The 25,773-nt window shown below is 37.7% G+C and overlaps 3 protein-coding genes across 4 annotated transcripts; 1 reads left to right on the top strand and 2 right to left on the bottom strand.

Annotated features, from left to right (window-relative positions):
• Positions 1-1,366: 1,366 nt before the first annotated feature.
• Positions 1,367-5,152, bottom strand: LOC121631953 (neurogenic differentiation factor 2-like). Its single transcript, XM_041973060.1, has 2 exons — positions 4,588-5,152; positions 1,367-2,749 (listed from the first exon to the last, which is right to left on the bottom strand). Exon 2 carries the CDS (start codon positions 2,734-2,736, stop codon positions 1,672-1,674), a length of 1,065 nt encoding a protein of 354 aa, XP_041828994.1. The 5' UTR covers positions 2,737-2,749; positions 4,588-5,152; the 3' UTR covers positions 1,367-1,671.
• Positions 5,153-10,524: 5,372 nt separating this feature from the next.
• On the top strand, positions 10,525-21,130 carry LOC121631914 (protein phosphatase 1 regulatory subunit 1B-like). 2 transcript variants are annotated; one of them, XM_041972986.1, is made up of 5 exons: positions 10,525-10,878; positions 18,155-18,238; positions 18,652-18,727; positions 19,800-19,928; positions 20,058-21,130. In XM_041972986.1, the coding sequence occupies exons 1-5, from the start codon at positions 10,768-10,770 to the stop codon at positions 20,189-20,191; spliced, it is 534 nt and encodes a 177-aa protein (XP_041828920.1). In that variant the 5' UTR covers positions 10,525-10,767; the 3' UTR covers positions 20,192-21,130. The 2 variants fall into 2 exon arrangements, with proteins under 2 accessions (XP_041828920.1, XP_041828919.1); XM_041972985.1 differs by having other exon boundaries at positions 20,055-21,130.
• A 979-nt stretch (positions 21,131-22,109) lies between these two features.
• Positions 22,110-23,838, bottom strand: LOC121632706 (phenylethanolamine N-methyltransferase). Its single transcript, XM_041974391.1, has 3 exons — positions 23,635-23,838; positions 22,812-23,022; positions 22,110-22,645 (listed from the first exon to the last, which is right to left on the bottom strand). Exons 1-3 carry the CDS (start codon positions 23,807-23,809, stop codon positions 22,207-22,209), a joined length of 825 nt encoding a protein of 274 aa, XP_041830325.1. The 5' UTR covers positions 23,810-23,838; the 3' UTR covers positions 22,110-22,206.
• Positions 23,839-25,773: the final 1,935 nt, after the last annotated feature.

Here is a 25,773-nt window from a genome sequence, read left to right as displayed (position 1 = left end):
GTTAATGAGATCACTGTATTATTCAAGCATTTGGACAGTTTTCTGTACTCACCCGAGAATGAAACTGTGGTTTGACAAGGCCCAGATCCACCTGCAGGTATGTTTTTTATGCTTTTTATGCAAGTTTTGTTCTTCTTCATCCTTTTCCACGTATGAGGCCTATACGTGTGTGTTGAATGTGCCATATTAAAAGGTAAAATTGTGTTTAAAGCAACACATGGTGAAAGCAAGAAGATTTAACGTAAATGTGTATGTTTTATAGGGAAATTGGTTTGATTAAGGCTCCCGTGTGATTCTTCCAATACATACGATTTGCAAATAACTCCAGACACATGTTTAAGGGACATTTTACATAGTAAAAATGTCGTGTTGTGTTATGTACAAGCATTAGATCAATACAACAGATGAATGAGACCAGACAGGACTGTCCTCCGAAACGATTTTGGGCGGCTGGTCTGTGGCGTTTTTCTGTACATGAACCTCAATTAAAGGCTCGGTGAACGCGTTGTGAAGCATCTCCAGTATTTTAAAACAATATTTTAACACCAAGTACACTGAATATGAAATTGTTTGCAGTTTGCGAGTTATTTTGTTTTTTAGTTATTATTAATTTCTTGATAAAAATCAGTGTCAGACTCAGCTGATCCATGTCACACTGACTTGTTAAGTTCACATAAGGAAACACACTTTACGCCTATATATAACATAAAACCCCAGCTCGAAAACATGGAGACTGAAATGAAAATGAGCAAATGAAACTTACTGTGGTGCCATACTGACACCGCTTTATGTTAATTTAACATTCTTAATAAGGTATTGTTGTTATTAAGTACGGGGATATTGTCAAATCCAATGTAATTACATGGCTGTGGCACTATTTGGTCCAGATTATTTGGCTGACATGTTCAAAAGTGGTTGTTCAGATATTTTAGAAGCTACAGGTCAAGGCCGTGACTTAAATCCTGACCCAAATCAACATAAAATACAATTATATATGTGTACGTGCCCAATATAACATTTTCCTAAATTGAAATAGCCCAAATTAGAAGAAATAGATGGCGTAAAAGTTTATACTGAAAAGTTTGTCCTTAAGTCATCTTACTGACAACATGAGAGACAGTGCAGAACTATAATCCATAATGATTGTTTCTATAAAAGAAACTCGGTATGTTTGTCGTGTTGAAAACAGAACGTATTTCCCCCAGTTCGCTACAAAAGCAACCAATTTTCAATTTTCAGCCAAAGATACCTTATGAATGTTTGTATCTGTGTGAAATTAAGTTTACAAGTTCTGTTTTAGATCACGCTCATGAAACCGACAGTCTGAGTAAATGCTTCCACGGAGTTCACAACATTTGTTCAATCATTTCAGACAATTATAAAACACTTTTATTTCTGTAGTTTGTGTCATAACAGGTTTCTTGTTGGCTTTTACATCGTTTATGTCAATTGCACTCATTCTGCATACAGGATAACAGCGGACACACGTTGACAGGATGTACAGCAGTATAGAGATGACATCAGTAGAATACAGAAGATAATCAGAAGATTCTTTCTGCCACTTCCATTTCTCATTTTTAGGAACTCCAGTCGCTTTCCGAATAATATTAAACGTTATAAGATTGTCATTGTAAAGTCAATAAGCCTGGTTGGATCAATGAGTCATTAAGCTCAATTGTGGAAAAAAGCATTGAGATCCTCATATGGTGGCGCCCTGTCATGGTGCAAGTGCCCATCATGGAAAGGTGGAATGTTTTCTGAGTGTGCACCACTGCGCGCTCCCGAGGGGCCAAAAGATAGACTGTGACTGGGTCGAGATGTAGTCAGTCCGGAGTAATGCATAGAGTAATGATAGTTCCTGTCTATCTCAGAAGACTCTTGTTGCCTCCCAGAAACCCCGCCGTTCAGGCACACGGGTGGGCTGTGCTGGCCTTCGTAGTCCGGACTACTGTAGTCAGGGGACGTCCCACCCGGCGGGTAAGTGGCTTCATACCCGGAACTGTAGGAGTGGCTTCGTAGGTTGAGCGCACCGGTTCCGGGCTGGTAATGAGGACTGGATAGGCGGGAACATCGGTAGGGGTAGGGATGAACCGAGAAAGGAGAGCTGGGCATGTGGAAGCGGGCTCCGTCTGTGCACTGCTCAGTCAGGAAGTTCCTGGTGTTGAGCTGCAGGCATCCTGCCACCAGATTGGTAGTGGGCTGGGACAGCCCTTTACACAACATCTGCACGTAGGTCACCACATCTGGACGCTTTCCGTTGCGTAAAATCTCCCCAAGGGCTAATATATAATTCTTAGCCAGCCTCAGTGTCTCTATCTTAGAGAGTTTCTGAGTTTTGGAATAACACGGTACCACTTTGCGCAGGTTGTCCAGCGCAGAATTTAAGTCGTGCATGCGTGTGCGCTCCCGTGCGTTTGCCTTTATTCGACGCACCTTGGAGCGCTCAACACGGGCCGCCGTCATCTTACGTTTCTTTGGACCACGTTTCTTGGGTTTGTCTGAGTCGTTCTCATCCCCGCACTCCTCTTCCTCGGCATCATCATCCTCATCGTCGTCACCGGCCATTTCGGACTCAGCTCGACTGCTGCCTTCCTGTGGCTCGTCCAGCTCATCCTCACCGAGGTGACAGGACTCGTGCTCGTTGGCCTTGCATTCCTGGCTTTCATTGTCCTCCACCCAGTCAGCCGCAAGCCTCTGGACGTCCGGCAGCACCTCGCTGAACAGACGGCTCAACATTGTGGCAGGCAACCTGTAAGAGAGTCACAAGAGCATTTCAGCAAACTGCTGCTCCACCACGCACATACGGGTACAATGCAAGGCAAAACAGCCAAAATAGGGTTATGACTATTATGTTTGTGTCATTTATCTAAAAAAAACAAAACAAAAAAAAAAAAAAACTAGTTCTGTATAATTATAATATCGCCTAAATGTTGCATTTTTTTAGGGCAACCTTTCTCTCATGTTAGAAATGTGTTGGTCCAATAAGTCCAACAGTCAGCAACAGAAAAATAAACAAGGTGATTTTATTGAAGCATCGGAAGGCGGGTGACAGGCAGATATTAATATATAATATAGCTTGTGAATTTGAAGTAATGATTTTCATGTTTAGGTTACATGGACACATATTATGCAAGGGTTAATACGTGGGCCTTTTTGCAAATCTTAAAAGTTTTTGAACTGAAAAGTTCTCCAGCTTTTCGTTTATCAAGCATTGCCCTGCATGAAGATTTTATACAGATTAATGATATGTTGAATATTTTTTGTAAACTCTGACTAAATCAAAATATTTAAATGGCGTAGAGCAACAGCAGGTTTTCAGCCATTATCTGTACGTCGGCCTGTCTCTCCTTGCAGCCTGGATCAGGAATCGACGTCGGTCAGCTTCAGTGATTCCCCAGGGACACAGTGTGGGTGCAGGTACTGCACCAAATAAAGCACCGTCCTGACTATATTCCAGTCAGGCCGCACAATAAACTAGAGAGCCCAAATATTGCTCTCTATCGGCATTTTTCTTTTTTTTAAATTAACCTGCACTTATAAAAAAGAGCCCAAAGAATCCTCAATAGAAACATTTAAGGTGTGTTATACCCATTTTATTTCTAATTGATTTTGATTTCATGAAAATTATACTGACATTTTTGATTGGTGTCTCAAGGGACCTTGTGCAGGTTAATCAACCCTATTTTCGATAATCGCGACCAAAGCAAAACCCTTTGTTTTAAATTACATTGTGTCTTTGAGTCAACGTTACGTTTTTAAAAAGGTGACATATATTTTAGATATTGGTCTTGTTTATTAAATAATTAGTTTATTTTTCCTTTAATTGGCGCTTTTAACAACATCTTCAGGTCAAAGTCGTTGAGGGGTTAGGAGGTCGTGTTCAGACAGGAAACATTTGAATATCGGGATTTCTCTAAAAACTTGCTAATTGAAAGTGTCCTTCATTCTACATTCATGAAAATAAATCGACCAATGATTTAGTCGCAGTAGACAAATTAAATTTAAATTTAAAGGCGATTTTAAAAAGGACAAAAAGAGCCTGAAATCTTCACAGATGTTTCCAGCGCTCTGAGCTCAGCTGTGCTCATGGAGTCCAAGGACGCAGTCTATTTTTTCTAATCTTGTAAGCACAATGTAATTAATGCCAACCAATACCTTGTCAATTAGCCTGTGCATCTCTATGGAGAATTCAACCCCCACAGTCCTCTGACGCGCATCGTGCAAGAACTCGCGCACACGCATTTTGCACACATTTAGTCACAAATGAAACATACTCCCTTTGCACAAATTGCAAGAAAAAGAAAAAGAGTTCTTTTGTTCGGTTTGTTGGTTTGATGATGGGGAATCTATTTAAACTGGACATACAATGTCGATCTTCGAAAGCACTAAAGAGCTTTAAGAAGAGATTGCAAGCTTGTCTGAAAAAGACCAAATAAGGAAAAATAAAACGTTTTAGCTCATTCCAAGACACGTTTAATGCATAAAATTATCTCCAGCTATTTGGTTTTCACATCCCGATTTCTCTTTCTGCACAAAGACTAAACAAATTTGAACCTTTATCTGATAAATTGGAAATGTGTAACCTACCTCCGTGGTGGAGCTCAATGACGGGGCAGAGCTGGTTTGTTTACACCATTTCTCTCCGGGTGGGCATCACATCCACACGCCCTGCGTGGCTGCTCGTGCAGGCGAGGCACTGCGTGTCTGCTCTCACACCTCTGTTTTCTCTTCTGTTCTCTCTTTTCCCCTCTCCCCCTCCTGCCTCTCTGCTCTATCTGCTGCTGCTGCTGCTATCCCCAGCCCAAACGCGTGGAGGGAGCCGTGTGGCACCTCAGAGGCAGGACTGGGTGGGTTACATACCAGCTCTGATGCCAGGCCCATATGGCTGGCACGTCATTGGCAAGAGCCATCACATGAGAGCCGGTGATTGACATGCGGCCGCATTCACAGAGACTGGCTTCCCCTGGGGGAGAAGGACTCGCCATCTGTCACTGAGCTGAAAGAGAAAATAGAATAAGGAGTGGATGGCACAGAAAAAAACACTGCCTCTGTTAGCCTCCATCTTTGAGGGAAAACGGGGTTAATCTCATATAGAGGCTTGAGGACAACAATGCCTTTACGAGAAATAATAAGCTTGTAATAACAGTTTTGTAGTGATATTATTAAGGTAGAGCAAAAAGAAAAAAAATTCATTTGTATTGTGACGGTTTCCTATGGCCTAATAATATAGGATAAAAAGATAAACCCAATGATAAAATTATCCACATCAACCGTGGGAAAAATAATTAACCATTTTAGTGATGCAATTAGAAATAAAATACTATAACTATTCCAAATAGAACAACTCAACAGTTTTAATCCACACATTTCCTCAGCAGTCATAAAAACCATTGCAATGTCCACACAAAGGCCTGACATAAATAAGGGGCTGGTCATAGTGATCAGAGTCAGGGTGCAATTGCCTAAACGAGTCAACTGAACCCAGCTAAGCAGAGCGTCTTGATTTGTGTTGCCAGGCTTGGCACAGGTGCCCGTGGGCAGACTAGTGCCAAAAGGTGGCAGAGGCACAGATTGCAGTGAGGGGGCAGAAGATGGGGCAAGGCAAGAAATAAGAGAGGGAAGAATAAGAGTGAAAGCCAGAGGGAGCAGACTTATCATCGCCTTTATTGATCCATAGTGTATTGACCAGAGCGCAATCTCAGCTTTTGAACTAAAACCAAAATGTTTAAGTGCCTGCTTTTCCCTCTAATGAAGATGCAGCCAAAGCCAACATGGGCCACCTGCCTTGCAAAGGTAGGAATGGTCAAAGTAAGCAGCATAACACAATCACTTTAAGTAATTACATTAAATATATTCATTTTGTATTACAAAGACCTCACCTTCATAGAAGGCACAAACGTCCTTCCTTAATTTTAATATGGCAGCTGTGATGTTTGACTTATTTTTACAATAAATATATGTTCTTAAAGCGAGCACAAAACAACCCAAATGTGATCCAAAAGCAACATAAATGATGACACATGAATTACAGAAATAAAAGCAGATGGCAAATGGCAACAGAAATGCATAAAGACATACAGAAAGGTATTTAAAAATAACCATATTAAAAACAAATTTAGACCTATGGCTACAAAAAATAGTCTAACAACCACAATGTGAGACAAAATGCTAAAAATAAATAAATAAATAAAAAATAAGGACCCAACTGAGACACAAAATACCATTAAATGAGGTTAAATGGCCACAAAAAGGGTGAAATATCCATAATGAAGCAAATACAACCATGGCAACAAAAACATATTAAAATAATAAAAAACAAAAGTGTGGCTAGAAACAGATTAAAAATGACCAACATGGGACATAAAGAAATAAAATGAAAATAGTTCATACGAGACACAATAATCAAGGTAAGATGAAAGAAAAAAAATTATTTAAATGAAACATGACTACCAAGAGATTGGCTACAAACTGTTTCTCAAGACCTAAAATAAGACATCTCACAAAATTTCTCCAAATGTTTGTAAGGTCTGTATCTTCATCCACTGTTTGACAAGTCGGGTATTACATTTATGTCCAATGTCTTTTCGTATTAAATATAGAAAATCAGATGGACAGGGATGACATGCTTCCCAGTGCAGGCTAATAATTAAATGTTTTGCTCTCTAAGCCATTAGGCCCATCTTTCCACAACTAATACCATATCAATTGTGATTTTACAGCCATTACAAGACAAAAAGAGATTTTGTAGCTGTTTTGTTCTTATTTATTGACCTATATTATTTAAATAAAGAGGACATTTTAAAAAGCTCAAATTATTTTTTTTATTTAAAGAAAGAACATTTAAAAAAGAACAGGATAAAACATCTTTCTGACTGATACTAAGGTTTGATAACTAACCTTGAATATGATTTGTGTAATTGCTTTCACACAAAATCAGAGATTTTCAGTCAAGTTCTGTTTTAGATTTATGAGTGAGTGACATCTGCTGGTTGTTTAAAGTTACTACATCCTAACAAATGTCCAGTCTGCTGAAGATATTGTGAATATATAGATTATATATGCATTGTGGTCCTTTTAAAATGTGATATTGAGGAGTTGCTGTTCATTTAGATCCTTTAATCAGATTTATTAAATTTAGAAATTTAGTGGAAAATTTTTTAAAAAGTGTTTAAATTAACATCAAAACAGACATCAATGAGGTATAAACTCACTGCTCCCCCTTGTGACATTTTTGCAGAAAACCTCTTGCATGAAAAGTGTTTACATGGAAATTTTCATTTTTTGATTTTCAGTCATAAATTACTGTTACATATTCCAGATTAGGTGTTAACACACATCATGAGACACTGGTTGTAACTTATTGTCATGAAAGGTTTAGTATATGAGCTCGCACCATGTCCGCCTGTCTGAACTTTACCAGCACAGAATGTTCAGAGTTCAGGTGTTTACATGCCACAGTCTTCTGGTTTCTATCAGAGTGCTGGAGGTTTCTCAAAACCAAAATATCTTATTTTATCCTCTTATCTGTGCTGTAAACAGAAGAGGATGTTGCTGTAACACAAAACCAGTATCCTTCAAATATCCAACAAGCAGGATACTAGTCCAGGTATATAACTATATAATAGTAATTTTATGGAGTTATACATTATACTCATGAGATATTTTTTTCCCCATTTCGTTGATTTAAGTTGTGTCTGGTTTGTTGTGACACAGGATATAGAATTTAAAATATGCAAACCTATTCTCTTCTAATTAAGAAAATCCTTCTTCAGTTCTAAACATTTTCAGGCATGATGCAATGCTGCAAGTGCTAACAAAACTATATTTGTTTTGCAAGGGCAGCCATATAGACTGGCCATTTTAGCTTTCTCAAGTTCACTTCAGGACATGGTGGATCTGTGGGCTTGTGGGAACTCTGGTAAGAGCTTGATCCACTGCCTTTGCAAACTGCATGGCATTCTCATGTCATAGCTGCTTCCTCTTATTAAATTGTAAACTAAATTATTTATGTGAACAATTCACAGGAACCTACTTTTTTTCTCCTTAACATTGGACAAACAGATATAGTTTGACTTTGACACACTGTTGCCACTGCCCACGCAACACTAACAAAACCTTTCTGTCTTATTATTGTGTATATTCGCATACATTTGTCTTCTCTGACCCCACCTCTCCTCTGTCTTACACATAACTCACTGGCACCAGCACATGCACACACTGCACAGCTGCTGCACAGCCAACACTCAACACTATGAAGAAAAACTGTTGCCATGGCAATGGATTTTCCACGGACTACTTCACATATATCTACAGTATGATATAGCCCATTTAGCACAAATGAAGGAAAAGGTTTAAATTCAGCTCAGCCTTATGAGAGACTTTAAAACACATGAATACAGTTTATGACTTTTATAAAAATATTAAAAATAAAAGGATTTTGTCAGTCCAATTGTGTGCTCATCTTTCATACGCACAACACAAAATGAGAAACCAAATGTACACATAGAGCTGAGTTTCTACAAGTGCAAAGTCCATCTTCCCATTGTCAGTAGTAGAAAAAAAAACTGAGCATTTAATTCTTCAGTACTTTTCACCAGATTACTTATAAAGTGCTTTAATGCCAGCAACAGCTGAAACGAAGTCCTGTACATTTATATAGATAAAAGAAAAGCATAAAAACAACTTGAAGATTTCTGAAGACATTTTGCTGGGTGCCAATGCAGCTGCCTGCTCAGATATATGCATTGGCTAAGACATGAATTATGGGGGCAGCCATGATGGAAAATGTCTGAAAGAGGCAGCTGCTGTGTAACTTGTTGGTATAATAACAGTGCCGATCTGAGGCTTTCTGGGAGTTTGTTCCAGACATGTGGCACATAGAAACTGAATGCAGCTCTGGTTCTGACTCTGGTAACTGATAAGAAACTGGATTCAGATGACTGAAGAGTTCTGGCAGGTTCATATTGGGGTAAGAGGTCACTGATGTATTTTGGTCCTAAACCATAGAGACCAGCAGCAGAAATTTAAAGTCTGACAGACTATATATCAAATATATATCTGCATGTCATCTACATAGCTATGGTAAATAATTTTGTTGTTCTTTATGGCGTGTGCCAGTGGAAGCATGTATGTTAAACAAAAGAGGCCCCAGAATGTCTCCACATAGGATGAAATGCTTATATAGAAATAAAATGTCTGAAGTTTTAATTAAATACTAGTATTTGGTGGAAATGTTAGCAGCTTGCAGATATCTGGAAACTATATACATTTTTGTAAGGGCAGTACCAAAGTCATGGCCTGGGGGCATGGGCCATCTGTAGAATCTGATTAGGCTCCCCAGACTTGGCATAAAGTAAAGACAAACAATTTTCAAGCAATATTCAGTGTAAACTGACTTTAACCTGGATACACATCAGATGCCCAAGTGCGCATGATTGCAGCAGGTGATGCACTTTTATTGCTGTTTTTTGTCCTACATCAACATTTCCATGTTCTTGATCCTAAATGCAGCATTTTATCAAATACCTACACAGTAGATAAAAATTAGTTTAAACTTCTTTTTTTTTATTTTATGGAGAGGATGTAAAAGTCATTAAAAAAAACACCAGATCAAAGTTAATTATGTATTCTCTATCTTTAATCAGGTGCAAAATTGATGGATTTGAGAGCATGACGTCTTGTTTTCACACTCAGGTATATTGCTTTCTCTCAAAACTCCACTTTCACACTCTCGTTGTTAAAACATATACAGTACAAGGCAGTTCTGAGAGAGCAGAGAACAACTTTGAATGCGAGGGAAAGAGGCCAAGCTTGAGCGCAGGAGATTTGAACCTGCTACACTAAACTTGAGCAGAGTTTTGAAAGGAATAACAATATAGGCTATTTAAAAGCAAGATGGGACTATTTGAGTGTGAGAAGAGAGTTTTGAGGGAGGGCAATGTGATATTTGAGCGTGAAAACAAAACATCTTGCTCTCAAATCCATCAATTATGCTCTTTATTAAAGATAGAGAAATACCCCCGTATTAATAGACCAAGACTGCTGAAGAAACAATGATAAAACTTGTGACTTGTCTCAAAACAAGTTTTTCTCATTATCGATTAGGTATAAGCCTTTGTGCAACAGGGATTAAAAACATACAATGCAGGATCACCCCAAGTAAAACATATTAAATAATAATTAAGTAAAAAAATATATCATTAGTTGTTTTACGCATCTTTTCTTCTTCTTCTTTTTTTTTTTTTTTTTTTGTAATAATCAGGGATTTTTACAAAGAGCCCTGAAGATGAAACTTCAGCTGCAACACTGCATTTTTAGAATCCTCACTTAATCTAACGGACAGTTTCTATCTGGGCCATTTTCAAAATTGCATTTTCCGACGTCAGCTTAAAACATCATAAAGCCTCGGCACGCATTCCCACCTTCACTCCTCTTCTCTCTTCATCACGTAGAAAGGGGTCAGTAATCACAGTGGGAGCTAGAAACACATGCGGGGCAGTGAGTGAGTGAGGGAAAGGTGGGGGGGGGAAGAGATGCGCGAGAGGAGAGGAAACAGTCAAAGCTGTCAAACACAACTCCAGAGACCACATAACTGTTGGGACGGAAGAATGCCGCTGATCACTCACTGACGAATCTTTAGGATCTTTAAAAAAACACAAACCAGCATTTTTCAGTTAAACACACCGAGGAAGTCATCCCGACAGTTACATCGGACTTTACTCCACTTGGATTTGGGCGCTTGTGCGTGGAGGTTACGGACTGGATGCCATGGAACCGGAGGTGATGGATCGAGAGGCAGACAAGGACGCAAGGAGGAAGATTCAGTTTTCCGTGCCCTCCTCCATTCCCCTTCAGCTGGACCCTCGACAGGTGGAGATGGTGAGCGCGTGGGAGCATGTTGTGGCCTACGTTGATGATAATAGTGTGTATAGTAGGGAAGTTAGATCTAGGTCATATAGCCTGTTTGTATAATCTAAAACCAACAATCTGAGGACTTTTACTCGTTTAGTGGCTTTGTTAACAATACACTAACACTAAAAACTTTCATCATGACAATAAGTAAGAATCGTTTTCCTCTGCTGCATCTGAAGCTTTAGTCCATGCCACTAATGTTAACAGGCAGTTACATAAGTCTAACAAGACTTCACAGAACTCTGTTTTCTGATGTTGCATTACTCAGTGGGCAGCAGAGTCAGGGCAGAACTGGGATTAAACTGAGCTGTGCAGCCTCAGTTTTTGGAGTTTTTAAAAGTGATGAGGCATCTCTTTAAAGCACCATCCACAATAGTGAAAATGAGATATGCTTAAGTTGTAAAGCTCTAATCACACATCTGAAACAAAAGACTACATTACTGCTCACAGCGGAAGGAGGTGGTGAGTGAATTATGTAAAATAAAACCAACAGCTCAGGCTGAATCATCCAAAGTGACTTGTAGGTGAAACAATGGTGAAGCAGAAGCTATTTGTGTTGTAGTGCTGTGTGAGTAGGTATATGGATTCAGTTGGTTGATGCCAAGGGTCCAAAAATCATCATGGCACCAGTGAGCTAATGTTTGGACACTGCTGTAATAATACTTTAGCTTTATCCATTTCTTCCGCTGTTAATGCTCCTAACTTAATCCTGCTCCCTAAGGCAAATCTCATTGGAGACCAGGTGTCATGCCAGAAATTTTCATTTCTCATGAGTGGGGGATTTGGAAGATTTCATGGTAAATCTGAATGGGAAGCTTGTTTTGTCCTGGAATGTAAATAAACCAATAAATCAGTTCCTATTCAAATATTTTTCACACATCTGCTGTTTACAACTTAGACTTTCTGTTGTCTACAGGGGTTTGGATTATTTTCTCCAACACTTCAAGTGCAGGGGCATTCCTTCGCTTACTTTTCTTAGGTACCCTATTTCTTCTTTTTCAGAAACACTGCTTGGAATAAAATGTCTCTGACTGATCTCTTATCTTAATTATATTCTTATGGTAATTTGTTACTATTTTTTACCTAGTTATCCAGGGAGGGTTCACATTATAGTGCAGCAAATTACTTCTTCGGTTCTAATTTATTGCTCTTTCCCACATAAATTTCCACAATGCTTATTGAGAGCATCATGAGCTGAGTCAGTGTTTCCTTGTAAGAAACTACCTTGGTAGTTTGCCAGCTCAGGATCCTGTAAGATTACTGCAGCAGTAAAGTCTACAAAAGATTACAAAGTCTTTACACCACAAAATGTATAATAATATGTCTTTTTAGAGCCCCTAAGGTGAACCTAATTCTGGCACTTCACTGTATAAAAATGTTATTGCTTAATGTCAGCTGTTGCTGAAAAGAAAATGAAAGAAATCATCTGGCAGATTTTAAAAAATCCCTGCAATATTTACGAACTAGAAATCAGACTTTGGAAATAAACAGTGCATCAACTGCAAAATGAGTGTAATAATCATTTAAGCACCAGCATGACATTCTCTCTTCTTACAACATACCATTGCTCTTCAGTAATACTGGACAGTCTAACAAGGTTAGTAATAAACAGGCTTCATGCTCTGTTGAATGAGACTCAGCTGTACAGTGTCTGGTACGTGTTTGAGAGAAGCAAGCCACATCTCATCAAGATATTTGAACATGTTGCCGTTTTCTTCTGACAAAGTATTTCTAGTTCATAGAATAACTCATCAGTAGCATCTCTTGTACATGATTTTACTAACTATTATGGGTTTCACTTTCACACATGTGCATATTTCTGTTCTCTGATCAACCCCCATAAACTAGTTGGTTAATGGATTATTTGGTCCACCATCCTGCCTGATAATTTACTAAATTGAATTAAAGAGCTTAGAGGGTTAATGCCCCATGAATAGCCACCTCATATTATGCAAAGAAAAAAACAAACATACAAATGAATTTAAAATTTAAAAAGTACATGATATCTGTCCTTTTGTGCTGAGAGTTCACCCTGAAGAGGAGCTGGAGGAACCATATTGATATGGGGCAAAAATAAAAAGTCACACATAGCTAATCATAGCTACGATTTGAACCAGGAACTTTCTTACCTTGCTGAACCAAGAATTGTTTCATTAATAACATAGGGGTGGAAAAAGAGACAAAGCGTTAAGCAGGAAGAGTTTAATTGAATAAACAAATTATGGAGTTAAAGGAGGATAAAAAAAAGTGTTGACTGAAGTCACACAAGAGAAGTAAAGGGGGGAAAAAAAGGGAAGAAGTCAACTGATTAAAATGCAAAAGAGATTAGCTGTGGATGACTGAGGCCTGAATCAAGGACAAGGACAGTTAATGCCAAGAACATATTTTCAACGTCCAAGAGCTTTAAACTCTAACAGGGTCTTATTCAACAAATCTAGCAATCTCTGATGTGTTCCGGTTAACTTTAATTCTAGTTTGCAAAACATGGGGATAACAGAAGGCTGATTTATTCATTTAAAAAACTGGATACAGATACAAGCTGAAAATGGAAGGCAAGAAAAAATGAAGAAGACACACTGACTCTAATTGGATAGTCCCAAAGGAAAGATTATTGATTCAGGTCCATGTGTTTAGATATTTAGAGATGTCCCAAACATCTTCACATATACAGGATGATGCATTGCATTTATGATGTGAAATAATATCCTGTTGCCCTTAAAGTTGGAATAATTTTGTTTTCAGAAACATTTATCTCTTATCAGTAATTACCTTTGACCAAGAGAGGTTCATGGGGAAAAATATAGTGATACTGATAATCACTTCTCTGAGCACATGAAAAGGTCAAAGGTCATTAGTGGTATTTGTTATTTCCTTGAAAATGTTAAAGTTAAACAAGGGCTTTTTCACAGAACAAGTTGAAAGCATGTTATGAATAAAACAAGGTATTTGTAGATTCGCTTTAAGTGAATAGCAGCTTATTTATCTATGAAGAAGCTCTTTAGGTCACATTTATGACCTGTTGCTGTCATTCTACATTAGAAACTTAATAAATAATAAATCCTGAAATTAAATATTGTTCATTCATAAAAATAATTATGTAAGGTGAAGGATTGATGTTTTAAATTCTTGCTGCCTTAATTCTTCCAGAGCAGAGGCACAGTTTTTATAACTGTTATTTGACTGGGAAAAAAGTCACTTATAACACTTTGGGCATGCACAAACTTGCTGCATATATATATATATATATATATATATATATATGCAGCAAGTTTCTGTGAATAATTCAAGCAAACTGTACATTCAACTCTATTTTAGAATGCAATATATTGTTGAAGTAGCCAAAAGATGTGTAGAATCTCAAGCAATATTTGGTGATGGTCATTGTGTACTGTTTCTAACAATACAAGGCATTCAGCTTATTTCCAAAACTTCACCCAGACAGACGCAAAATATATCACATCATTACAATGCCACTAAGATGTAATTAAATTACAAATCATTATTCAAGACCACTGTACAGAGTAAACAATGTTTTTTATGTTGTAATCAAGCTCCCATTGGTGTTAGGCTTTGAAGGCAAGAAGATTAATTATTAGTGAAACACATGGTTAAGCGTTTGCACCTTTCAGCTGTACTGTATGATGACAGTGTTGAAACCACTGATTCAAATGGCCAGGCTTCATAAACGTTAGCATAATGAACCAAGTCCAGTAGCATGCATCATAGGGGTAGGTTGTCAATGCTAGAGATATGGAAAAAAATCTAATGTTAGGTAAATATACCTGGTTGTGTGCTAATGTAAGGTGTTTTACACTAATGGTATCAAGTAATTTTACCAACTGGTACTGTTTTTATATTTCCAGTGCACTCCTAGGTTCAGGAGGTTTTAGGGTTAACTGGTTTGCTAACATGCTGCTTATTATTTGTATGATGTATCTGAGCTAAAGTACACTGAGCATGTGTGATGGTACTGTTAAAACTAAGTGCTTCGGCTGCAGCTACATCAAATGACATTGTGGCACTTTCATACATGTTTGTGCTGAGATGTGAGTGTTTTCATTTGTGCTTCAGAGAGTAGCTGCTGATCAATCAATCAATCAGGACATTCACCTTCTATTTTATCTGCTGCCATTTCTCACAACTTTGGTCTTACAATCACTGCTCTCTCCATTATGCATTTCTGAAGCTTGCTCAACCACTGCAGCTCACACTTTTTTGGCTTTCACCAACTGAACAAAACAGAGCACAAATAGCTGAGTTTAACATTGTGTTTACAACAGTAACATCTATTCTTTTAATGCATATTTAAATAGATTTCACAAGTTGTTGTTAAGGTGGACTGTGAGATTTAGACAAAACATTTTGACCAAGCAGTGCAAAACAGGTTAATGTTTTCCATGGACACTCATTTTCCCCCTTAAAACTGTGAATAGGGAAAACAATTAATCTGTGTTAATTAGTGTTAGGTGTACATCTATATGAGAGAGTGCATGACTGTTGCAGAGGCAGTGCAAGACTTGAATCCAAGTGTCAAAGATATTTATAGATCGCAGTGTATTGCATAAGGGAAAGGAGAAGAGGTGCATTGCATCTATAAATATATTTCAAATATTTAATTTTGATTAACATATTTATATTCAGAGATTTAATAAATGTGTACAGAAAATACTTTATTTGCCATTATTATTATGTTAATTATTGAGTGTATGATAATCATAAAGCTATAATTATTGAGCCAAGTAAGTTTTATCCATTCTTTCTTTGGTGCCTGCTTCATCCTGTGAGGAGTTGCAGGGGAAAGGAATGAAGGAAATGTGTAGTTGGTCATCATCCCAGGGCTAGCGCAGAAAAAAAACAACCATGAGCACTCACACTCAGATCTAAAGTAGAGGGAAAGTCACCAATGATGCAAAGTGACAAAACTAACTAATTTACAATGCTGCTCCATGAAATATCACCAAGCAATAAATGTGACAGAAAGCTGATGAATCCAGTGAATCTTTATAAAATTATAAAGTCATGGAAGTTAATCCACCACCTGTATAAACATTAGCCTCCAGTTCAGCTGCACTAAACCAACTCCTGTGTATATATAAACATTTCAGATTTTTATAACTATGTACTGTTGAAAACAACACTTTTCCTGTAGTTCCTTGGCCTTCTGGCCACACTCTTAAAGTACTATGAAAGACTCTCAAATGGTACTCAACCTGTGGATTGGCTCTTCAGTTCTACACGATCTTCCCTGAGACATCCTTGTTTGCATCTGTTTAAGAGACTCTTTGACATTGCATTGCAAACATAAAAGATAATGTTTCCCACTCTAATTATGCCTTAAAAATCATATTTATATTTGGTCCCTGACAATGGCATAGTACTGGACTGAAGTGACTGAGGCATGACTATGGATGAATCTAGCACATAAAGGGAAGCAGATGCAGGAGTTGTTGCTCGAGAGTGAAACCTGCCTACACATCTCATGCCTACACTCCAAGCTGTGATTGGTTTGGCTGCCACTTTTTTTTTTTTTTTTTTTTTGTAATAATCTCCTATTATAACACATTATAAAATGAACAGAAACAAAATAATATTTATTTGATTGTAAATACCATGATATGACAACACTTATTACAACAGTCTTGTATTCAAATTATTGCAAATGCAAAAATGAAGCTATTCTGGAAATGACAGGTTTTAAAAAATTGCACACTACATGTATGCAATGCATTCACATATGAGCAATACTTTAATGTCATTGTTAATTTGGATGGGCCAAATGACACACCTTTTTCGTGTTTGGAGGACTAATCTACAAAATCCAGCTGCTACTTCAGCACCATGGACAGTGTCCTGTATTTATCAATAAATATGACAAATACAGATACAAAAGACCACCCATATTTTAGAGACATAGATTCTAACTTGCACAAACCCCAATGGGATAAAGCAGATGTGACTAATCAAATTAAGCTACTACTCTGCTGCTGCACTTTTTTCAAAGCTGTCCAGGGGAATGGTTAGCTTTAAATGCATCCCTGGGGATAATCAGTTTTCTACATGCCTTATAACCAGCTAAGCCACTGACATCTTATGCAAAAATGGAATATTTTATTTATTTATTTTATTTGAAAGGCTTATATCAGTCAACATTTTGGTTGCACCTACAGTATTATTTCTATCTGAAAGCATTAAAACATAGGGATGTGCGATATGAACCAAATTTTATATTTTATATATATATTTTTTATGTGAATAACGATATATGATATAGATCTCTATATACTTCTCTTTTGTCAATTAACCAAAGAGACAGTTCTAATTTACAGCCGTCAGTGCTAAATACACTATTATTAAGGATTAGCAGCACATGTGCATTAAAACAGTTAACTGAAATTAAAGTAGCTTTATATTAAATTAAATACTCCTCAAAGAAAACGAATGAAAAATACTTTTTAATGACCATAACAAAAATACAGCTGTGCAATATGCAAAAGAAAATATGCTTTTAACTCAAAACAAGCTATCGCAATATAAACGATATTCCCTCATTCTATATCATGTCTGATAAAGTCTCTATATATTTGAAAATCTCGATATATTGCCCAGCCCTATTAAAACATGCACATCATTAAACATTTGAAAGATGATAGCTGGTGTACAGTATGTGACCTCTGAACTGAGCAGAAATAGCAGCAAGGCAAACTTCTGTCATAAAATAAAAGTACTGCAAAAAATTTTGTTCTCTTTGGGGATGCATTTGTTTTTTGTGATGTATTGATATTTGGAAGGGGAAATGTGCACCAGCCTGCCTGCCTTGGGATTTGGTCCCATGACGAGAAGTTTGATGTTACAAGGTTTTTTGGCTTTTTTCAACAAAAACATTTTCAGGGGGCAAAAACAGAATAAAGGCGGCAGAATGAAAAGAAAAACAAAAACAAAGAGATAAAATAGGAAGAATCAAAGCAAATAACATCTTTGCTTGGATCCTAAATAATCCAGCCACCATCTATGATAAAATGTAATCTTTATTCGGGATCAATGGAAAACAATCATTTACTGGCTGTTACATAAGTGTATGAATACCTGTCAAACCAATCCTCCTCAGAAGTTACATCAAAAACCACTTGGCTGAACAAGAAATCGTTGATAGCTTCATAACTGCAATATAGGATTTGAAAATCAGTCACATACATAAACTTACACAAGCAAAGAAATTAAAACTTTCTTTTTTTTTCCTCCCAAGATTCGACGCCGGAGACCAACACCTGCAACTCTCTTCAGACTGACAGACCCACCATCACCAGAGGAAGAGAGTGGTTCGCATCAGGTGGGTCAGTTGATGTATTAAAATCACACCAAGAGATGCATTGCATTTATTGGAATAGTTCAAGAGGAAGGGTAGCAACTTTTAGATTAATAGATTCAAATACATTACAAAGTTTAGAATCAAGAGTCTTGTACATTTACATTTGGTTGTATTGACTCTTGTGGACAAGCCTCCACAATGTTTTCTTTGTTTCCAATGTATCACTGTTTTTTGTCATTGTTGCTGCTTCACTGCTTTAATATGAACAACTCAAAAATAGCATATGCATACATTTAATTAGAATATTATATAATTTGCTTGAGGCTACATTACCACAAGGTGGTGTGAAGAATTTTGACAAGCCTCACTGATGTAACGCCTAAACATATGGTGTGTATCCATGAGCTGTAACAATGCATGTTTTTCTTCTTCAGTGGGTTCTGGGGGAAAACGGAGCTTTGAAAGCAAAACTGGTTCACATGTCAGCTTACCAGCCGCCCTCACTCAAAGGTAAACGCATTCCTCTCAGATTATTTTGGGTATGTGCTCTATTTTATGTAACAAGACAAAATGGGGAAATGTTGAAGGTCTAATTCTGCTGTGGCAACTGCCATGTGGTTTATATCTGTCTGGACTACGTGCATACTCAAAAACAGCGAGATCTGTGTGTGTCTATGTTGTGCATGAATGTCTGAATGTGTGTTATGTGAGATTAGGAGCAGAGACAGCTGTGAGTCTGTTCTGGATCATCCTGGATTAAAGGATGCAGCTGCAACACACAAACACATACACACACACACACACACACACACACACACACACACACACACACACACACACACACACACACACACACACACACGTATTCACAAACATGTCTGGTATATGTTGCCTGTGGGGACTGTCCATTAACACAGTGCATTATCCAGCCCCTTACCCGAACCTTACCATAACTTACACTACCAGTCAAAAGTTTGGACACATTTTCTCATTGGATTTAATGAGGAAGTGTGTCCAAACTTTTGATGGGTACTGTAGTTCTACCCCTGATCTCAAAAACTAAGTACCAGTCTTCAAAACCCAGCCTTCAAACAGTACTTTCCTCTGGGGACAAAACTGTAGTCCCCACATTTATAAGAAGTCCCCACAAACTGGTGTCCAGTCTGGGTTTGGTACTCATCATGAGTTAAAGCAAGTATACTTATATATACACACACTTTACACCTTCATTCAGACTTCTAATAGCAGGTTTACTAACATCCATGACTATTTCTGCAGATGATGCAGTTTAGTTCTTCAATAATTTGATTTATCCTTTCCTCCAGGATTTAATTATTGTAGAATCTACAATTTTAGCTTAAAACGAGACAGGTCAGTTTGTTCTCAGCCTGTTATCATCCATATCAGTTGTAAAAAAATTTAGCTGTTGCAGGTTTTAAATGAAAATCAGAGCACATATGCTCAGAAATTTCACTTTTCCTCCCACCTTTGCTTTCATCTATTGTTTGTTATTGGAATAAATCCATCTTTATGAGTAAAATTATTACAGTGCTCACTTTAGTCTGTTGATTTGTATTTCCAGCTGTCCAAAAGATGGCCCAGGCCCACTTGTCCTCCCTAGACATGAAATCTGTGGATGGAGAGGAGCCCTCTTCTGGGGAAGAGGAAGAGCAACAGGAAGAGGAAGCGCAGCAGACAGCCTCTGCTACAAGTGGGTGGGATATGGGATGTAGTGAGGCAATCTCTTAGATTAATTTAATTGTGTTTCTTATGTTTCTTATGTTGATACTTTAAATAAGACACAAACATTATTTACATTTTTAAATTATTTTCACAGCAGATCCAAGAGAAGAAAGCAGATCTTCAAGAGATCCATGTCATCAGCTGGACAGTTCAGCAGCAAGGTCTGAACTCAGTCATCGCCACGACGCCAAGGATAAGACCACAGAGAGCAAAGAAGTACAGGGCAAATGACAAAAGAAGAGGGCTCAAATGGATACAGAGTCATTAAATAACCGGCACAGCACATGCATGGACCGTGTATGTGAGCACGAGTTTGCGTAGGGGTGTGTGTTTTTTAGGTCTGTACATGTTTGTATGCATGCAACAAAAACTGAATGTGGAAAAGAAAGCGAGAGGAAAATAGACTGTGACCAAGAATATAAATGAACAGGTGTGTGTGTGTTGTCGGGGGGGGGCGGTTAACTAGGGACTAAATCCATTTTAGTGTACCCAGGAAGTCACTGACATATTCCAGAGCACCCAACAGCACTCCAGAACTGCTGAAAGTCAAACTGGAATTGGCACCATTCCAAGGCATAATTTCATGTCTGAAGAAACTTCTTCACCTTCACTTTCTGAGTGGAAGTGGAAGTCACTTTAGGAAAGAACCTCCATTTGTTCTGAAAGAGTATGGGCATGTCATATTGTAGATATTTAAACAAACAATAGTTAGGTAGTTTTTGTCTGTAGTATTAATGTGACACTGCTGTTACTTCAACAAGGTCTTGCATACACAAATAAATATTATAGTTTATTCAGTCATTGCCCAGAATACTCAATCAGGTCCTGAAATTCAGTTGGGCTGTATCTCAGTAAGAGCTGTCATTTTGGATATTTGCTTGCAAGGTTGATGAAACAAAAAGAGGATGGATTACAGATTATTTGAGCACACTAGATCAAGATTATACTCTATCAGACTAATGCAACTAATCATGATAATGTAGCTCTGCCTTTCTGTTCTAAAATTATGAACATGCTTTTTGTAACAAACATGATCTGCTTGTGATGACATACATAACGGATGTTAACTGAAAAATACTTAATATTTCAAAATCCAAATAAATAATGAGCGTGAACATTCATTTATGACCCTGTATATAAATGATGTGTTAAATAAAACAACTCAAATAGGCTGTGAGTGTTGTTGTGATTGTGAGCCTAAAGAATTAAATTGTAGAAAAGTTAGATTTAATTTCTGCAGTTAGAGAAAAAGGCAAAACACCTTAACTGTTGGTCAGTGTCAGTACATGGTGACAGTATTTAATTTGGTCATGCTCAATCTGTGCATCTAAATTTAGCTAATAATATTATAGCAGCAGGTTTTATGAAATTTGTACTTTAATCCTGTCTTTGTTCACAGCCTTTGATGTATATTTTAAGGTTATCTGAACCTTTACTACAGTCACATTACAGAGCTGATGAGATTGTCACAAAGCAAATTAAATCAGTTTAATATGATTTGAGGTGAGTTAAGCTAATTGAGGGAGCATGGAAACATCTATGTTTGTTTTGGTTCCTCTTAATCTTTATGAATAGTAAGTTTTGCAGTTGAAATCACAATTGAACAAGATGTGGACATCACAGACATGTTTTAAGTGTCCATGGCTGTTTCAGGAGCAACTAAAAATAGGCAGATAGTGACACCTAGTGTTCAGTGCTTCTAAGTACAGATAGTATCATTATAAAAACAACACTGAACTGTAGTAAAATGTTCTGAAAAAATATCTGCAAAAATCTTTTTATTTATTTATTTATTTGCAAAGAGACAACTTAAAGAATCTTTGCAACTTTTCCTCTGGACCGCTCTCTTCCTCAGTAGTGCAGAAAAAATTCTAACAAATTATTGAAATAGTAAGACTTGATAACATGGAAAATTCATTTTTATTCATAGAACCACTCATTACAGAAAAGTTCTACTTTTCATTTAGTTAACAGCTGATTAAAATAACCATATAACCTTATAAAATATACACTTCATGCCAAGCTGTCTATGATTTAGCCATGCAGACTATGACATTTAAAATATAATGCTGACGTTGCTGAGTTTGAACTGCAGGAGGCAATCTTTCATACCATTTCAGCACTACTACTCAACTATCCAACTATCCACTTTATTCAGATTGCTAAGAAATTCATTTACCCTGGCTTGATCTGTTATATTTTTATATTTGTTGCGCTTTCTTTTATGATTTCCTCCACTTAATTCATTATTCCTTTTTTGCCTTTACAAAAAACACTCCTGTCACATCATCAACCCCCACCCTCATATCCTCAGGCAGTGTGTAAACTTCCAGCCTGATCAGCGTGTAACCGCTCTCCATCAAACTAACACACACCTGGGCCTCATTCAGTGGGACCACAGGGATTCTCACCCCTGGCCCCCCAAAATAGTAACTCTCCCCGAGAGCTCCAATGAGGAGGAGGTGGCCACCAGGCCGTAGGAGCTTCCGAATGTGGCCCAGAGCCCTGGTGAAGGCAGGTAGGTCAGGGCTGACACTCTCCAGACAGAAGCAAGACACCAGACAGTCGGCCCCTGCTGAAGGAAGGGAATCAGGGGCAAGAGGCTGAGAGCTGTGCACATCAATGGGAAGAACATCTGCAATGACCTGACGCAGTTTTGCAGCTTTCTCCGTCCATGTTGAAGGCCTGGAAGAAAGCGTATTCATTCTCCATTCTCCAGTTTTTAAAGGTTTTAATTACATGCTTTGAATTTTTTTTTCTCTAAGATTTGTTGTATAACAAGAATACATATGTGATTATACAAGTCAACAACACTTCAGCATGTACAAAGTTTTCAGACACATTTTTGTACCGTCGTCCTTCCAGTTTGCAGACATGCTGTAGGTACGGAGTCCAGTCCAGACTGCATCCTTCCCCACCCTGGAGCCAGCGCCTCAGCTCCTGCCGGTTGACTTCCAGGAAGTCAGTGAGTAACACTTTACTGAAAACCTCACAGCCACTCAGTACCTGGTACAGAGTGGGACCTGAACCTATGTCCACCAGGAGCTCACCACTCACATCACCTGAGAGAGATGGAGGAAAAATGAGGAAATGAGAAATGTGAAAAGGCCAGGAAGAATGTATCTTGATACTCTGATGTTTTTCTGGACAAGCCAAAAATGACAGCTCGGATCACTGACCAGAGCAGTTTTATCTAAAATATTTGCAATTTCAGAAACTGCTCAACAAATTCAGACAGCAATTAGTCTGAGTTTGCCAAATCTAAGATGCAGCTTCCCTCAGCAAAAGATTACGATAAGTAAGAGAATAAAATACATTTTAAAGATGATTAATTTCACATAAGATTTTTCTATCAAATCTTATTCAAGACCTTAAAATTCTGACATCATGCTAAATCCCACATCATTATGTTTCACATTCTCTGCTATTTTTATTTGAATTTCTTTTTAAATTTAGTATTCTGGAAATCTTCTTCATAAACGTGTGATATTCAGTCATAGACTGAAAGTTGAACCTGCAGTCTTACCCACAGCACAAATAAAAAGAAAACACATGGAATTGAAGAGATGAAGATGAAAGACAGTTTTTGTGTTTTTATTTTTCATAAAACAGGCTATTTTTTATTTGATATAATATGCTTATACCCTGAATGCTGCTTGCATTGCTCATCTTACCTTCATTGAAAGCTCTGTGCAGACATGCCAGTTTCCAAGGCACAATGCTGTCTTTTCTTCCAAAATCTGCCCGTGGTGGAGTATAGTTATACTGTAGATATGCTGCAGGATCAAACTTCTGGTAGTAGGCTGCCATGGCTGCCACTCCATTCTCTTTTACCTTGTCTTCCATCATCCTCTTCTCCTTGCAGTTCTACCTTTGCTTTTGCGTTTCACTTCTTCAGGTACACTGCTGCCCACTGTATTGACTTATATACCTGGGTCTATTGGCGTAGCTATGCTATTGTGTGTGTGTGTGTGTGTGTGTGTGTGTGTGTGTGTGTGTGTGTGTGTGTGTGTTTGTGCTTTGGGCTACTCATATTGAGATAGTGATCCTGTTTGTCAGTCCGTGGTTCCTGATAGCATTTGTTCTGTTCAGATTCTCTGCCCTGAGGCACTGATACCATCAGATCGGGGGTCTTCCTTGAACACCAGACTCATTAATGGACTGCTCTTATGGCTTTCAGGGCCTTTACCCACTTTCAAAGGTCTTCCATATCTACACGATCATTGTACAGGACCTTTTGTATGAAGTTGGATCTCATGAAAGCCTCTGGAAAAGCACAAACAGGTCTATCTGTTGACAAACAGCCAGAATCATTTTGCTCAATGGTGATGTTTACATTCAGATTTGGACATCAGGGATGTTCAGCAGCAAAGTAAAGAAGGAAAATCGTACATCTTGCAAAATCTTAATATATTACAAAACAAAGATTCTGTCATCAGCAAAACTCTGTTATATATCTGCTATATATATATATATATGTATATATATATATATATATATTATTTTATATTATATTGTCAAAAGGCAGGTGGTAAACTAGGAAGCATTACGGGCCACAAGGATCTTGTCAGTGTACCAGGTTGACACCCTTTTCCATCACAAAAATGGGATCTTCACGTGCCACACCAATAAATATCTTTACAGTAATATTATCAGTTCTCTCTCTCTCTGTCTCTCTCGCTCTTTTTTTAAGAGAAATTCTACAATCATCAAAGCAGTAACCAGATTAAGAGTATAATGCTAAATTTAATTACAGAACTGTATAAAGCAAAAAACTTTGTACCATTTGTGCACAGATCTGATGCCTGCAGTCTGCTCATTCTTACATTTGCTTTAATACACAGATTACACAGATTTAACAATAGCCTTCACTGATTTAGTGCCTTAAATACATCTTATGTTTATGTTTATGTTTAAAAACAAGCAAAGCTATCTCCTCATATCATTACTTTCAGTGAATTTGTTTTGTTTAATTTTGCAGAATGTTCCATTTTGAAACCAACAACTAAAGTAACCAGCTCACAAAACGCCAACCTTCATCATCAGAGTTGATGAATTTGCTCTGTTGCAGTGAACCTTAACAGATCTTTTCTGTCAACCAATGTGGAAAACAGCCATTTAGTAATTAGACATAGTTGTTCCTGTGGTTTTGTAGCACACTGTTCAATATTTGGACATTAATTCTAAGTAACTATAAGTCATAAAACATGTAAGTCAGTAAAGATGATATGATATAGAGAAAATGTGAATGTGAAGTTCTTCATTTTTCATTTTCATCCAGTTGTTGGGAAGATATTTCACAATTTCACCAAACTCCAGATGGCAAATGAGGAAAAGTTGTAGAAACACTCAAATTATCAGCTCAAAGGAATCAAAATGGACAGCCTTGTGCTTTAAGGTTGTGCAGACACACAAACACACTTGCACAGTCACATATAAACCTTGATGAACACACAGTGGATTAGTGGAGGCAGGAGTAAGGTCAGTTCCTTCCCCTGAGACAGATAGACAGATAAAAGAGCAACCAGGAGGAGGAACACAGGAGAACAGATAAAGGACAAAATCAGGCAACACATAAAGTCACAGGACTAATATAATGGGATAACACACACTTAGCCAAGGCTTCAGGAGCTAATTTACTTATCTATGGTCCTAGGGGCAGTGGGGGTTCAGCTGTGTCAGTAAACTCTGCTCTGGGTTACTTTTTCTTTTATCACAGCTGGGTGATGCAGGTACACAGCAAACTTTCATCATTTTAGCTTTTCCTTCTCTTTCTACCAAACAGAGTAAATAAAGGTGACCAATTACTAAAA

The sequence above is a fragment of the Melanotaenia boesemani genome, chromosome 21 (genome assembly GCF_017639745.1).
Source record: "Melanotaenia boesemani isolate fMelBoe1 chromosome 21, fMelBoe1.pri, whole genome shotgun sequence".
In the NCBI taxonomy this organism is placed as follows: domain Eukaryota; kingdom Metazoa; phylum Chordata; class Actinopteri; order Atheriniformes; family Melanotaeniidae; genus Melanotaenia; species Melanotaenia boesemani.
The sequence above is the reverse complement of the archived record's forward strand: the minus strand, read 5'-3'. Positions and strand labels throughout refer to the sequence as shown.

What these genes read in the sequence shown, in the direction of transcription:
- LOC121631953 (XM_041973060.1), bottom strand. Translation starts at nt 2,736, where the DNA reads ATGTTGAGCCGTCTGTTCAGCGAGGTGCTGCCGGACGTCCAGAGGCTT.
- LOC121631914 (XM_041972985.1), top strand. Translation starts at nt 10,768, where the DNA reads ATGGAACCGGAGGTGATGGATCGAGAGGCAGACAAGGACGCAAGGAGG. An exon ending in AAGAGAGTGGTTCGCATCAG is followed by an intron (nt 18,239 to 18,651) that starts GTGGGTCAGTTG and finishes TTTCTTCTTCAG; the next exon opens with TGGGTTCTGGGGGAAAACGG. An exon ending in GCAGACAGCCTCTGCTACAA is followed by an intron (nt 19,929 to 20,054) that starts GTGGGTGGGATA and finishes TTATTTTCACAG; the next exon opens with CAGATCCAAGAGAAGAAAGC.
- LOC121632706 (XM_041974391.1), bottom strand. Translation starts at nt 23,809, where the DNA reads ATGATGGAAGACAAGGTAAAAGAGAATGGAGTGGCAGCCATGGCAGCC. An exon ending in GCACAGAGCTTTCAATGAAG is followed by an intron (nt 23,023 to 23,634) that starts GTAAGATGAGCA and finishes CATCTCTCTCAG; the next exon opens with GTGATGTGAGTGGTGAGCTC. An exon ending in TGCAAACTGGAAGGACGACG is followed by an intron (nt 22,646 to 22,811) that starts GTACAAAAATGT and finishes GCTTTCTTCCAG; the next exon opens with GCCTTCAACATGGACGGAGA.